The sequence below is a fragment of the Martes martes genome, assembly GCF_963455335.1.
Source record: "Martes martes genome assembly, chromosome: 5".
Classification (NCBI taxonomy): Eukaryota; Metazoa; Chordata; class Mammalia; order Carnivora; family Mustelidae; genus Martes; species Martes martes.
In genome coordinates, this window is record NC_137892.1 from 8,311,567 (window position 1) to 8,326,223 (window position 14,657).

General features: G+C 35.2%; 1 protein-coding gene across 1 annotated transcript; it reads right to left on the reverse strand.

The window, feature by feature from the left end:
- Positions 1-6,366: 6,366 nt before the first annotated feature.
- On the reverse strand, positions 6,367-7,305 carry LOC308343742 (olfactory receptor 2AJ1-like; the record flags this gene model as incomplete). The annotated part of the gene is made up of 1 exon (XM_080804907.1): positions 6,367-7,305. One exon carries the CDS (start codon positions 7,303-7,305, stop codon positions 6,367-6,369), a length of 939 nt encoding a protein of 312 aa, XP_080661033.1.
- Between the last annotated feature and the right edge of the window lie 7,352 nt (positions 7,306-14,657).

Consider the following 14,657-nt stretch of genomic DNA (forward strand, 5'->3'; position numbering starts at 1 on the left):
TTGTTTTTGTTTTTGTTTTTTTTACCTTGGGATGGAATGCTTTGTATTTATCTATAAAGTCCGTGTGGTCCAGTGTGTCAAAGCCCTTGTTTCCTTGTTGGTCTTCTGCTCAGAAGGTCTCTCCATTCTGTGAGTGGAGTGTTGAAGTCCCCTACTACTTATTATTGTATTATTATCAATGCGTTTATTTAATTTGGTTATTAACTGGTTTATATAGTTGGTTATTCATAATTTAGGAGTACAAATATTTATAACTGTTAGATATGCTTGTTGGATATACACTTTAAGTATGAAATTGTGTTCATCTTCATCCCTTACTACGGTGTTTGGTTTAAATTTAATTATCTCATATGAGGATTGCTACCCCACCTTTCTTTTGAAGTCCATTTGCATGATACATTGATCTCCACCCCCTCACTTACAATCTTGAGGTGACTTTAAGTCTCAAATGAGTCTTTCATAGACAGTATATGGATGGCTCTTGCTTTTTTATCCAATCTGATATCCTGTATCTTTTGGACTATTTAGTCCATTTACATTCAGAATAACAATTGAAAGATATGAATTTAGTGGCATTGTATTAAGTGTAAAGTCCCTGTTTCTGTAGATTGTCTCTGTTTCTTTCTGATCTATGTTACTTTTGGGTTATCTCATCCCTTACAAGATCCCCCTTAATATTTCTTGCAGGGCTGGTTTAGTGCTCAGAAATTCTTTTAAATTCTGTTTTTCCTGGAAGCTCTTTATCTCTACTTCTATTCTGAGTGACAGCCTTGCTTGGTAAGTTGTTCTTGGCTGCATGTTTTTCTCCTTGTACCCTGAATATTTCATGCCAGCCCTTTCTGGCCTTCCAGGTGTCTGTGGATATGTGTGTTGCAAACCTAAGGTTTTTATCCCCTAGCTTAGAATCTCTTATCTTGAGCTGCTCAGGGTTTCTCTCTCTCTCTTTTTTTAATTATGTTCAGCTAGCCACTGTGTAATACATCTTTAGTTTTGGATGTAGTGTTCAGTGATTCATTAGTTCTGTGTAACAACCAGTGCTCATAACAACACATGCCCTCCTTAATGTCTATCATCCTGTTATCCCATTTGCAAGGGTCCCTATTACATGTTGGGGTGTTGATCTATTTTTATTGTTTTTAGGGGGGTTCTCTGTGCTTCATGGACTTGAATGCCTGTTTCCTTCTGTAGACGAGGTAAGTTCTCAGATATGATTTCTTCAAATATACCTTCTGGGCCTCTCTCTCTTCTTGTGGACCCCAATAATTCTAGTACTGTTTCACTTTATGATATCAGTGATTTCTCCAATGCTTCATCATTATTCAGTAGCTGCTTTTCTCTCTTTTCCTCAGCTCCCTTCCTTTCTATCAGTTTTTCTTCTATGTTATTGCTTCTCTCTTTGCCTCATTTACCCTATTTGTTAGAGCATCCAACTTAGACTGTATCTTACTTAAAGCATTTTAATTTCAGCCTGATTAGATTTTACTTCTTCACTAAGAGGTTCTCTAGTGTATTTTATGCTTTTTTCAAGTCCAACTAGTAACTTTATAATTGTTACACTGAATTCCAGCTCTGACAGTTTACTTATATCTATATCAATTAGATCTGTGCAGAGAGTATTACCTCTGGTTCTTTCTTTTGTTGTGAATTCCTCCTTCAAGTTATTTTTCTCAGAAAAGAATGAATTAATGAGAGATCAAAATAAAAAATATCAACCACAACCCAAGTGAAATACACACTAGACAAATCCAAAAAAGGAAAGAGAAAGAAAATAAAAAATGGGCAGGGGGAAAAGATAATATAATCTACCAGGTGGACAAAACAGGGTAATCCACTTGATTCTGGTTGTATTTTGGTCTGTTTGTTAGAAGACACTAAATCCCAAAAATGTAAAGAAAGCAAAAGTTGTATATATACAAAAATAAAATTGAGGGACATTTTTATGACTCAGTTAAGCATCTGCCTTCAGCTCAGGTCGTGATCCCAAGGTCCTGGGGTCAAGACTCATATCAGGCTACATGCTTGGTGGGGAGCCTGCTTCTCCTTCTCCCTCAGCATCTCCCCCTGCTTATGCTCTCTATCTCTCTCTGGCAACTAAACAAATAAAATACTTAAAAAATAAAATTGCACTACTGGGTATTTACCCCAAAGATACAGATGTAGTGAAAAGAAGGGCCATCTGTACCCCAATGTTTATAGCAGCAATGGCCACGGTCGCCAAACTGTGGAAAGAACCAAGATGCCCTTCAACGGATGAATGGATAAGGAAGATGTGGTCCATAGACACTATGGAGTATTATGCCTCCATCAGAAAGGACGAATACCCAACTTTTGTAGCAACATGGACAGGACTGGAAGAGATTATGCTGAGTGAAATAAGTCAATCAGAGAGAGTCCAGTATCATATGGTTTCACTTATTTGTGGAGCATAACAAATAACATAGAGGACAAGGGTAGATGGAGAGGAGAAGGGAGTTGAGGGAAATTGGAAGGGGAGGTGAACCATGAGAGACTATGGACTCTGAAAAACAACCTGAGGGTTTTGAAGGGGTTGGGGGGGAGGGTGGCAGAACCAGGTGGTGGGTATTGGGGAGGGCACAGATTGCATGGAGCACTGGGTGTGGTGAAAAAACAATGAATACTGTTACGCTGAAAATAAATAAAAAATTAAAAAAAAAATAAAAGTGGACAGCTAAGAATAAAAAAAATATATATATATATTTCTTATTAATACAAATGCAAAAATTCCCAATAAAATAATGGGAAACATGAGTCAACCACATATTTAAGGGGTCTTATACAATGATACAATGGAATTTATTCCTGGGGGGCAAGAATGGTTAAATATACACAGATCAATAGATGGGGTACACTACATTAATAGAACGGAAGGTACAAATCATATGATTATCTCAATAAATACAGAAAAAAACACTAAGTGAGTATAGTACTTTTTCACAATTAAAGAAAACTGTCAAATCGGTATAAAAGGATTATAACTTAATATAAAAGTAGTTTTATATAACAATATCACAGATAACTTCATATTCGGTCACAAAATAATTTCCTCTATGATCACAAACAAAACAAAGGTGCCCATTATCACCACTCATAGGCAAAGTGCTTCTGTAAATCCTAGGCAGAACAAATACACAAGAAAAAAATACTCCGTGGAAAGGAAGAAGTAATATTTTATTTGTTTGCAGATGATATAACCTTACAGAAAATCCTAGATAGTCCACCAGAAACTTGTTTGATCAATAATTTTAGTAAAGTAGCTGGTTATAATTCAAAGTATAGAAATTATGTGTTTCTATCAACTAAGAGCAAAATATCTGAAAATGAAATAAAATTATTTATAGTAGGATCAAAAGTAATTCAGTCCTCTGACATACATTTAACCAAAGAAGTAAAAGATCTGTATATAAAGAATTGCAAAAGTTTGATTTAAAAAAATGAAAAACATAAAAAATGAAAACATATTCCACATTAATGGGTTGGAAGATTCTTACTGTTACATATTTAGCGCTGAGAGCTATCTGCAGATTTAATGCAACTCCTTAAAGTTCCAATGGCATTTTTTCATAGAAAGAGCACAAATATGGCTAACATTTGTATGGAGCCACAAAAACCAAATAGTGTAAGCAATCTAGAGAAAGAACAAATATAAAGGTACCATACTTTCTGATTTCAAGCTATACTATAAATTTTTAGTAATCAAAATAGTAGGGCACTGGTATAAAATAGAAGCTTAGACCAATAGAACAGAATTTGAGAGTCCAGAAATAAACCTTCACATATATGATCAACTAATATTGGTCAGGATTCCGAAAATACTCAGAAGGGAATGGAAAGCTTTTTTGATAAATGGTATTGAGAAAACGTATAGCTTCATATAGAAGAAAGAAATTGGACCCCCATATTATACCAGTCATAAAAATTAACTCAATATATGTTAAAAACTGAAACATACCACTCCAAACCATAAAACTCCTAGAAGAAAAGTGAAGCAAAAAGTTCTGGTCTTTGGCAGTGTTTCTCGGTTAGAATATCAAAAGCCCAAACATGAAAACAAAAATGAATGTGTGACTACATCCAACTAAAATGCTTTTGCACAGCAGAAGAAAAAAATTAAAAATTAAAAAGGGTTAGTAATTTATTGTAATCCAGCAATCCCAATTCTGGTTATATATCAAAAGAAAAAAAACAAGATCTCAAAGACATAACCTTCCCATGTTCATTGTAATATTATTCACAAGAGCCAAGATAATAGAGAAAACCTAAGTATCTTTCAGTGAATGAAGGAATGTATGGATAAAGAAGACACAGTATGCAAAATTTATGGTATAAATATGATATTCATTTAATATAAATATTTAATTAATTTGATACATAATTGAATGTAGTCTAGTTTCATTACTGACAAAGTCATTTGAATTAATTATGCATAGAAACATTTATCTGCAGGTGTCTGGGTAGCTCAGTTGGATAAGGATCTGACTCTCGATTTTGACTCAGGCCATGGTCTCAGGGCCCTGATATTGAACCCCACTTTTGGCTCCATGCTCAATGGGGAATCTGCTTAAGAATCTCTCTCTACTTCTCCCTCTGCCCCTACCCCCATTGAACCAGCTCTTGCTATCTCATGCTAAAATAAACAAATAAGTGTTAAAAAATATTTGCTTCTTTGCAATAATTTTTAGGATAAAATGCTAAAAGAGTTACAAAATATAACCCTATGGGCATACGTAAAATATGACCTAATTTTAACATACACTTATTAAATATTTTGTGTTTGCTTCTAGCAAAGGATGAGTACTTTCATTGTAGCATAACTGATGTATATATGTAAGTGTATGTACAGACATTTCTCACTTCAATAACAAAGATTTCAAAACAAACTATTCAATGAACAATGGATATTTCAAGTGGAGCTCTGAAAGTTTCTGTTTGTTTTTAGAAACTCCCAGGTGATTGCAGGGTGATGCATGTAGTTGTATTGGTTTGTGATTTAATGTAATTCTGACATTTTGTTTCCTAAATTTGCTTCCAATTAAGTTTGAAAGGGAGCAAAAACAGAAATTACTTGTGCCTGCTAGACTGCTTTTGGTCCCTCTTTACACCACTTTTGCTGTACAGAGGTGCAGCCCTCTCACTCAGATAGTCACAATAAAAAGACCCAGGGTACTAGGACAAGGATGCAATTCATGTATGGATATTCTTATATGCAATACTTGCTTCCATCTGTGTGCAAGAAAACAGGGATTGTGGACTTCATAATGAAGTGTTTCCATGATTTAGAACTCATATTAATAGAAATTGAATGCTATTTATGAAATAACTTTTAATAAATATTATTCTTATGAAATAATGTTTAATGTATGGATTATATCACATGAATTACACAATGTATTAGTATATTAAAATACATATTAAAATATGCATAATATACATTCAATTAATATTATTTGTTAAATAATAAAATGCATTAATTTATGTTTGTTTTATTGAGCCATAATTAATATAATTCTACTGTTCTTAGGTGTACTGCATAACAATTTGATGTATCTATATATTGTAAAGTAATTTTCAAAAAAGAGTTTAATTATGTATCACCACACATAGCTACAATTCATTTTTTTTAAGATTTTATTTATTTGACAGAGATCACAAGTAGGCAGAGAGGCAGGCAGAGAGAGAGAGGAAGGGAAGCAGGCTCCCCGCTGAGCAGAGAGCCCGATGTGGGGCTCGATCCCAGGACCCTGGGATCACAACCTGAGCTGAAGGCAGAGGCTTTAACCCACTGAGCCACCCAGGCGCCCCTACAATTCATTTTTTTATGAGAACTTCTAAAACATACACGTTTAGCTACTTTCCTATATACAAAAGAACATTGTTAACTATAGTCACCATGCTGTTCACCATGCAGGACTTCTTTTTAACTTATGTATCTTACAACTAGAATTCTTACCTTTTGAACACATGCACCCATTTTGCACATGTTTTTTTATGAATTTTTGATAACTGGTTGTAACATTGGAATTATGATTTTACTGTTTCATAAGGTACAAAAGTCATAAGGATAGATCCTTTTAAATGTGATTGTATTGTAAATGTCAATTTTTATAAATTCTTATAATTTTTTGTGAGAGGGAATAATACCTTTTTAGGTATAAACAAATAATATTTATTTATAAAACAAATACTTTAAAAATTTTGTTCATTACCATCAGGGGTTTGGAAAAATCCACTTTCTACTCTTGATGGATAGAAACTGATTTTCTTTCCAGATACATGAATAATGAATAACCTGTAAGTGTTGAATATTAATATAGAAAACATAGGCTTCAAGCATTTTTCTTACTATCTTTAATGGAGAAAGTTACCTTTGAGCATATTTTTCATTGCCTCCAGAACGTCTCTATTCCTAAAGCTGTAGATGATAGGGTTCAGTGTGGGTGTGAGGATGGTGTAGAATATTGCCAAATACTTGTCCTGGCCTGGAGTGTGGTATGATTTGGGTCTCATGTATGTGAAAATAAATGGCCCATAGTACATTGTGACCACAATCATGTGGAAAGAACAGGTAGAAAACGACTTTTTCCGGGCTTCTGATGATTTCATTTGAAGAACACTGAGGAGGATTTGGACATAAGAAGCAAAGATTAGGGAGAAAGGGACGAGGAGAAAAATTAAGCCACTTACATAAACTCCTCGTTCATACAGGGTTGTGTCCACACAGGACAACTTCAACATGGCAGGGACCTCACAGAAAAAGTGATCAATGACTCTTGAGCCACAGAAGGGAAAGTGGAGGGCATAAGCTGTGTGGACTATGGAGTTGACAGTCCCAACCAGCCAGGACCCTCCAGCCATGAGGATGCGGACATAGTCATTCATAAGAATGGGATAGCGCAGTGGGTGGCAGATGGCTACATAGCGGTCATAAGACATTGCTGCCAGGAGAAGACACTCACCACCTAGGAGGGTGAGGGACAGAAATACCTGGAAGCCACAGCCTGCAAATGAAATAGTTCTGCTGCCTGACAGGAAGTCAGTGACCATTTTGGGAACAATGTTAGAAATATGCAAGATGTCCATGAAAGACAGATGGCTGAGCAGGAAATACATTGGAGTGTGGAGTCTTGAGTCCCTGAGGATAAGGAGGATCATGATTGTGTTTTCCGTAATAGTCATAATAAAAACAATGACTATAAGGGAGCAGAAAACTAGACTTGATTGGGAAGAAGAGAAGAGTCCTAGGAGAATGAAATCACCAGTGAAACTGTGATTCTCTTGCCCCATCATGAATTCCACTCTTTCACCTAAAATAGGAAAAAAAAGTAGAGCTAAAATGCAGTAGTGTAAATCTCAAACTCACTTACATTTAGAAGCATAATAAAAAGAGAGTGAGGCATATTTTGCAGTTAAAATCAGTAGACTCTCAACCAGCTTTGGAAATGCGCTTGTTTTACAATCTGGGAATTTATTTGTTTGAATCAACTGATCATATTTGGTCTGTTCAGTAAGTTGTTAGCTCCATGTAGTCTCAGGATCTTAATTTCATGTTCTTTTTTTAAAATTGCATTAAAAAATCTTTAATTAAATTTTATTTTATTTAAATTCAATTAATTCCATATTCTTAAATTGAGTTCAGTCTTTTGTCAAAGTCACCTTTTAAATGTGGTGTACCCTTAAACAGCGCACTTAAAATCTTAGTACCCTCTCCTGCCCTGCGTACCCCAATTAGCTTATTTCTCCTTATTGTGCTCTCCTTTTGTTGTTGTTGTTGTTGTTAATGTGGTCATACTCTTCTTTTACTTTTTTTTATTATGTTCAATTAGCCAACATATAGTACATCATTAGTTTTGATTTAGTGTTCAGTGGTGCTGTCCTTTGATGTGTTTTGCAAATCACTTTTCATCTATAACATATTAAATAAACATGAATTATATTTATTGTTTATTGTCATCCTAACACACAAGAACTTAAACTTCCAAATGTGAGATCTTTATTTTGCCCTCTGTATAAGCTGAGTGGCTGAACAATGCCTTGTACATAGTAGTTGCTCAATAATATATTTTAAATAAATGAATAAATGAATAGGATATGGAACTCAATATTCTGTCTCAGTTCTTATTTGGCTAACCTTAGAGAAAATGAAATGTATTATTGATACATTTTTCTAAAATATGAAGTAAAGAGATGCTAAAACTAGGTTAATCTGTATTTGTAATTTGAAGTATCAGTATTTAAATGCAAAAGAAAAAGAACATTGTATTCAGTTAAAATAAGAATATGTTTTATTTTGGCCAGTTTTAGTAACTTCTCAAAATTGACTTATATTTAATTACTTCTTTATATAGGGAATCATATGGTTTCTAAATAATGTTGCTCTTTAGATGTGGATAGTGGCTACTAACTGTTCCCTCTACTATTATGTGCACAGATTCAGTAGGTATGATCTATCCCTCAATAAATAAATATATATTCATACATACTTACACAAACAGAGACATAGTGGTACAATTTAGGAAAACATGGATGCCGATTATGAAAAAGAAATAATATATAAAACAAGTTACTTGCCATCTTTAAGAACTATTCTTAAGTCTTTGGCTCCTGCCAGCCTCAGTAAATAGAGCATGCAACTCTTGATTTCAGGGTTGTAAGCTCAACCTATTGGATATAGCTATTGGGTTTAGAGATTACTTAAAAACAAAATCTTTAAATACAAAAAAGAACTATTCATGATTTTGAATGGAGGTGTTTTGGTTTTCCCTTTGGGGAAGCAAATGTACAAATATGTCCCTGGTTAAATATGAATAATTTGAATTTTTCTGTTTTAGTTAGTATTACCATTCTTCATTATGAAATAAACCTCTATATTCTATTTTAATGGTCTGGAATGTGAATGTTGTTTTGCTATAATTTTCACTATACTAAAAGATTAACCTTTGAATGAAGTTGTGGATATACACATATTTAAGAAGTTCTTGCTCTTTTGACTTGTTTGACCTACAGCTCAGTAAATTTTGGTGTAGGCACAGATTAAGATTTATGGGCACTGATGCTTCCCATGAATTGGTGGATCATAAATAAGTCATTAAATCTATGAATAAAATAAATCTATGAATATTACTGACAACTCCAATTCAATAATCATTATCCAAAGTTGTTGACTTTTTCTCACTTTTCCCCATAATTTTGTCATTCTAGTTTTCCTTTTTTCATTAGTGACTCCGTTTGTTATACTCATTTGCACTGAAAAATCCATTCTCAATTTTAGTGTTGAGAAGTATGGGAGCCCCTGGGGGCCACAGTTGGTTAAAGGCCCACCTCTTGGTTTTGGCTCAGGTCGGGATATCAGAGTCATGGGATCAAGCTCTGGGTCGGGCTCTACAGTCAGCAAAGAGTCTGCTTAAGAGTCTCTCTCTCTGTCCCCCTCCCCCAACTGTCTCTTTCTCTAAAGTAAATAAATCTGTAAAAAAAGAAAAATATGTAATGTCTATTTTCTACAGAACCCCATCGCTTAGGAATTACTGGCCTATTGTATGTTCTCAGTAAATGATTGTTAAAGAAATTTTTGACTATGGACTCTGATATCAAAATTTTTCACAATACATCAATTACGTTTACATTTACATCCACAAGAATGTCTATGTTTTATCTTCATATATTAGAAGCATTCCGTAATAAATTCATTGACTACTTCATCTTCTTTGTTCTACTATCTTCTTTCCACTTCCCTGGGAAACCTGAAGTTTCTACAAGAACTTTTTTTAATAGGCTCCACATCCAGTATGGAGCCTAACACAGGGATTGAATTCATGACTCTGAGTTCAAGATCTGAGCTGAGATCAAGAGTCTGATGCTTCACCAACTAAGCCACCCAAACAAACTTCTACAATGATCTTTTATGTATTTTTGCCCAACCCATTAATCAGGCATCTGAAATATCCTCCCATGATGCTAGAATGATAGAGAAAAGGATACCTTCTGTGCCATCCAGAATGTTGAATTAAATCTGTTCTTGAATCCAAAAAGTTATGCACTGGTGGTGAGTTTCCTAACACTACAGAAGAAAGTGGGAAGACAAATGTTACACACCCTGTAAACTCTTCCAAATCTGTGGTAGTCTTATAAAGTTATAGTCTCTTTCTCTCTACCTGACATTAAATATTTTCTGTCTAATAATGATAATGTAAATAAACAGATGTAACATACAGTTTATACTGTCCTAACCTCTAGAAGTTTAGAGACTAATTATAGAAGATGTTGTCATCATTAGATACCATGGATTTAGTTATAAACACAGTCATATCCCAAATTTTCCTTGGATGTAAAAGAAAGGCCTTCATAACCTTTACCCAGTGAATTCACTACACTCAAATAATCTTTACCATTTTACACTTGTCAAGATGTTCAAAATGCATTATGCATGCACAAATTTGACTTGACTAGTTTCAAAAATATTCTTTTCACTTTTCTGCCAAATATCTCAGTATATGAATAAACCATTCAGAATATTTCTTTAAATTTAAATAGAAGGGAATTTACATTTAAATATAAGGAAATTATTCAATAATATCAGCATGACTTCACATTTATCCAATTATTTGTATGCTTCTACACTACATCATTATATGAAAGTTTTCATTATAAGACAAAAGACAAATACAAGAGATCATTTCTTCCTGAGTAATATTTATTTTGAAAAGTGTTTGATACAGAAATCCTGGGAATATATATTCTGATATACACACTTATATTTTATACTAAAAGATAATGCTACCTTTATTTTTGGATGTATTCTAAAAACCCATGATATCAATGGCCAAATTGATATACCAATTAAAAGCACTCTCTTCAAATACCAGACTTACATTGGTGTACAACTGATTCCTGTTAAGTGGTCATTACTGATAATTCACTGTAATGGAATTACATAGAAGAAGCAGAGGTCTGACAATGGATATCCCTAAATATGGATGGAATAAAATCATTGCTTCTGTAAAGGAGTTGACACGGAAAATGCATACCACATTGGATGTATGACACTCTGACTTTTCCTAGGAATGGGTATGCTGCTGAACCAAATAATTATATTAAGAATGTAACAATATAAGCTAAGAGTGCCCATGATTTGAAGAGATAAACAAGAAAATTTAATGCAAATATAGTATATTTGAAATATTGTATATTATGTCTTATTCTCACACAGCATATCATTCAGCATATCATTCAAATGTAAAATTTTATCTGAAATGCATTTTTATGAAACTAGGACAATAGCAATATTTGCCTCGAAGTTTTGAAGATTAAATGAGACAACTCAAATTATAACACACACTCACAAACACACCCAAGTATACACATGCCCATATCTGTGTACACAAACACAAACACACATAAGAGTTTAGCACTTAGTAGTTATACAGGGACAATGATTATTACTGTTGATTTTATTATTATCATTTCTAAAATTACTGTAGTAGTATTTGTATCATTACTTCATCATTATTTTTATTATAGTTATTTCCTTATATTTTAAATAAGCATTTAAGCTACTATATCCTAGAAAGAGAGGGTGTAGTATTCATTATATAAGAGTATATAACTAGGTAAAGAAATACAATTCGATGTTGTGAATCAAAAGTATATTGTGTTCTCACTGCCTGGTGACATTGGTCCATGAGGCTCTCTGGGGAAAATGGAAATGCAGTATGTTGAATGACAATGTGTAGTCTGCTTCCCACCCATATACACACAGACAGGTGTGTGTAAGAGAGCTAACTGATAGTCCTTATTATGAAGTCAATGAGCTGGGCTGTTCACAATTGCATTCTATATTAGCCATTTGACACTATAATTAACTAGCCATTTTGGTTTTGTCCTTTTGACCTTTCAGGAGACCGAATCATACACCAAAGAATAATTTTATGGCTACCTTATATCTATTTGTTGCTGCTGTCATGTCAGTCTAAGGAAGTCCTGTGAGTATTGTTTCAGTGACACCAAATTCATCCTGCCCAACAGTGAACTCCCAAAGTCTCCTGAAACGTGGGCCACCATTGGTACCACCATTTACAATAGCCCAAGCCAGAAATCAGGAAAAAAGAAGTTATCCCAAATTTCCTTTATCTCTGCACTCCTCCATATAAAAGTCACCATCTCCTACCTTCTCCCCCTAAATAAATGTCCCACCTTGGGTTATCCTTCCTCATGGTGCTACATTCCATGTGTTGTCATGGTGACTCTAAACATCTATTCTGTCCTCTCTCAGTAGAATGTCTAGGTCTGTATGGGTTCAGTGCCATCCACACTGACCACACACTTCACAGCTCTGCTTGAAGTCAGAAGAGTGTGGCCACTGAGGTAAATTTCAGGCAATGATGATGGAAGAGTTTTGGGACTGGAATATCCCACTCTTCTCACCCCTTTTTCCCGTGAGTTGCACTTGTATGTGATGATGTGTGATCTTGATTCTTTCTGGAAGAGCTGTACAGGAAATAAATTCAGGAGTCCAGGAGCAAAACCTGTGAGCTGCTGGGCAATTTATTCATCACAGTAATGTGTGGATATTAATGAAAAATAACTCACCAAAATGTTAAAAGATTAATTTGGGAAGGGAAAAAGCAAGATATTTCTCTCTGATGTGTCCTTGCTCTCCTTAACATTCCCATTGAGTCATACATTTTTGGGATAATGTATCTAGGAAAATTCCAGTGTATTTTATTCAAAATGCATAACAAATCCTTTTAGGACATAGAATTTCAAAGAATTAAAATATTGTAAAGGTAATTCAAGGAAATGTCTGCCTCCGATTTCTCCCCAATGAATACCCTTTTTGTCTAGTCTACTTTATTCTTTCTGAAACACTGATTTGAGCATGGAAATAATCTGCTAGATTACACTGTATGCACATTCCAGTCCATATATATTAAAAAATAATACAATAACCAATTAATTAGCCAAACAAACAAGCAACATATAATCTCCATATCTCTAGTTCCCATTTCCTTTGAAACTAAAGTATTTATATTTACATGACATCGTTTTTCTTGCATCTTTGGCACATCCATCTTTTCTTCTGCGTAAATAGTCTTCCCCCCATTCCTAACATCTTTGATGTCTTCCAATAGCTACGGTTTCATGTAAAAATATCCTTCCATGGAGACTTCTTTGCTCGCTCTAGACCATTCCTCTTTGATTCTCCTTCTCTTGTAAAATTGGGCAGCTCTGTCAGAGAATCCTGTTTCACCTATAGCTGCACTGTCTGAGTTTATGTTTGTGACCTACTCACCCAACACTTACCTCACCCCTCATGTCTCCCGGGTGCTCTTCTCTAAATGTTACCAATTTCACAGCACCCCAGACAGATCATTGTCGTTATTTCACACCTAACACACTGGGTGCGCTTGTTCCCCAGAGGCTACCAACAAGCCCCTCCTCGTGGGTGCCTAGCCATTGATCACACCATTGGAGTATCTGCCTCAATATCTCTGCTTCCAGAATGACAGAAGCATGGTGTGATGCTTCAATCCAGAAACTCACTTCAAAGGAGCTGAGAGTTTGCAAGGACCAGTGTGATAAATGATGTGGGAGGACCAAGGAAAGGGAGGGAGGACACCTACCACATTGGAGTTCTGTATCATGTGGCTTCTGGAGTAGAAAATACCTACTCTTGGATAGGTGACATGGGCTGCCATGTCCCCAGAGGACAGCTGGGGAGGGAAATGAAGGGAACAGGAAACAGTTGTTTGTGTGGAAAGGAGTGGGGACACTGAGACAGACAGGCATTCCTCAGGGTGCAGCAGAAAAAATCCTAGTGTCAGAGACAGAATAGAGATAGTCTATTTCAGATTGATTAAATAGAGTGAGAGGAAACATTTGTTAAGGGGGGGAAGCTACCTTTCTGAACCCCTTACCTATTATACCCTCTGTTCTTAGCATATTTTATTCCCATTGTTCAAGTCCCAAGAACACACTGTCTGTTAAAGGAAAAGTGTATGGCCTGTTTCTTACATGAGATACCAGCTTTAGAGCAGGCCACTAGGTTGACCCCACTTGGGGTCATGGAGTCTCCTGGGTGTTTATGATGTCAATGAAGGAACATACTTCTCACACAGACAGGCTCCTACAGAGAGGCAGATAAGAAGATGGGATTGTTTTACATGTGATTTTGCTTGTTTTTATTCCTGATAGGTTCATAAGTCAATTAAGTGATTACCAAATAAATTAATATGGAACTAAAAGTAACCATGTCTAACTCTTGATTTCAGCTCAGGTCATGATCTCAAGGTCATGGGACCAGCCCCCCATCAGGCTCCATGCTCAGCCTGGAATCTCCTTGTCCCTCTACCTCTGCTCTTCCCTGGTCATGCTCTTAGACTCTCTCAAATAAGTAAATACAATCTTTAAAAGAGAGAAAGTAAATGTAACAAAATCTACAGTTGATTTACTGGCCTTACATATAGTCATGATGGCAGCTGTACATTAATGAAGGAGTGTAATGACACACAGTGTTATACTAGTGTCAGATGTGCGGCATAGTAATTCCACACTTTCCTACAACACTTAATGCTCATCTCAAGTGCTCTACTTAACCCCCATTCCCTGTTTTAGCCATTGCCCCATCCACGTCATTCCAGAAACCA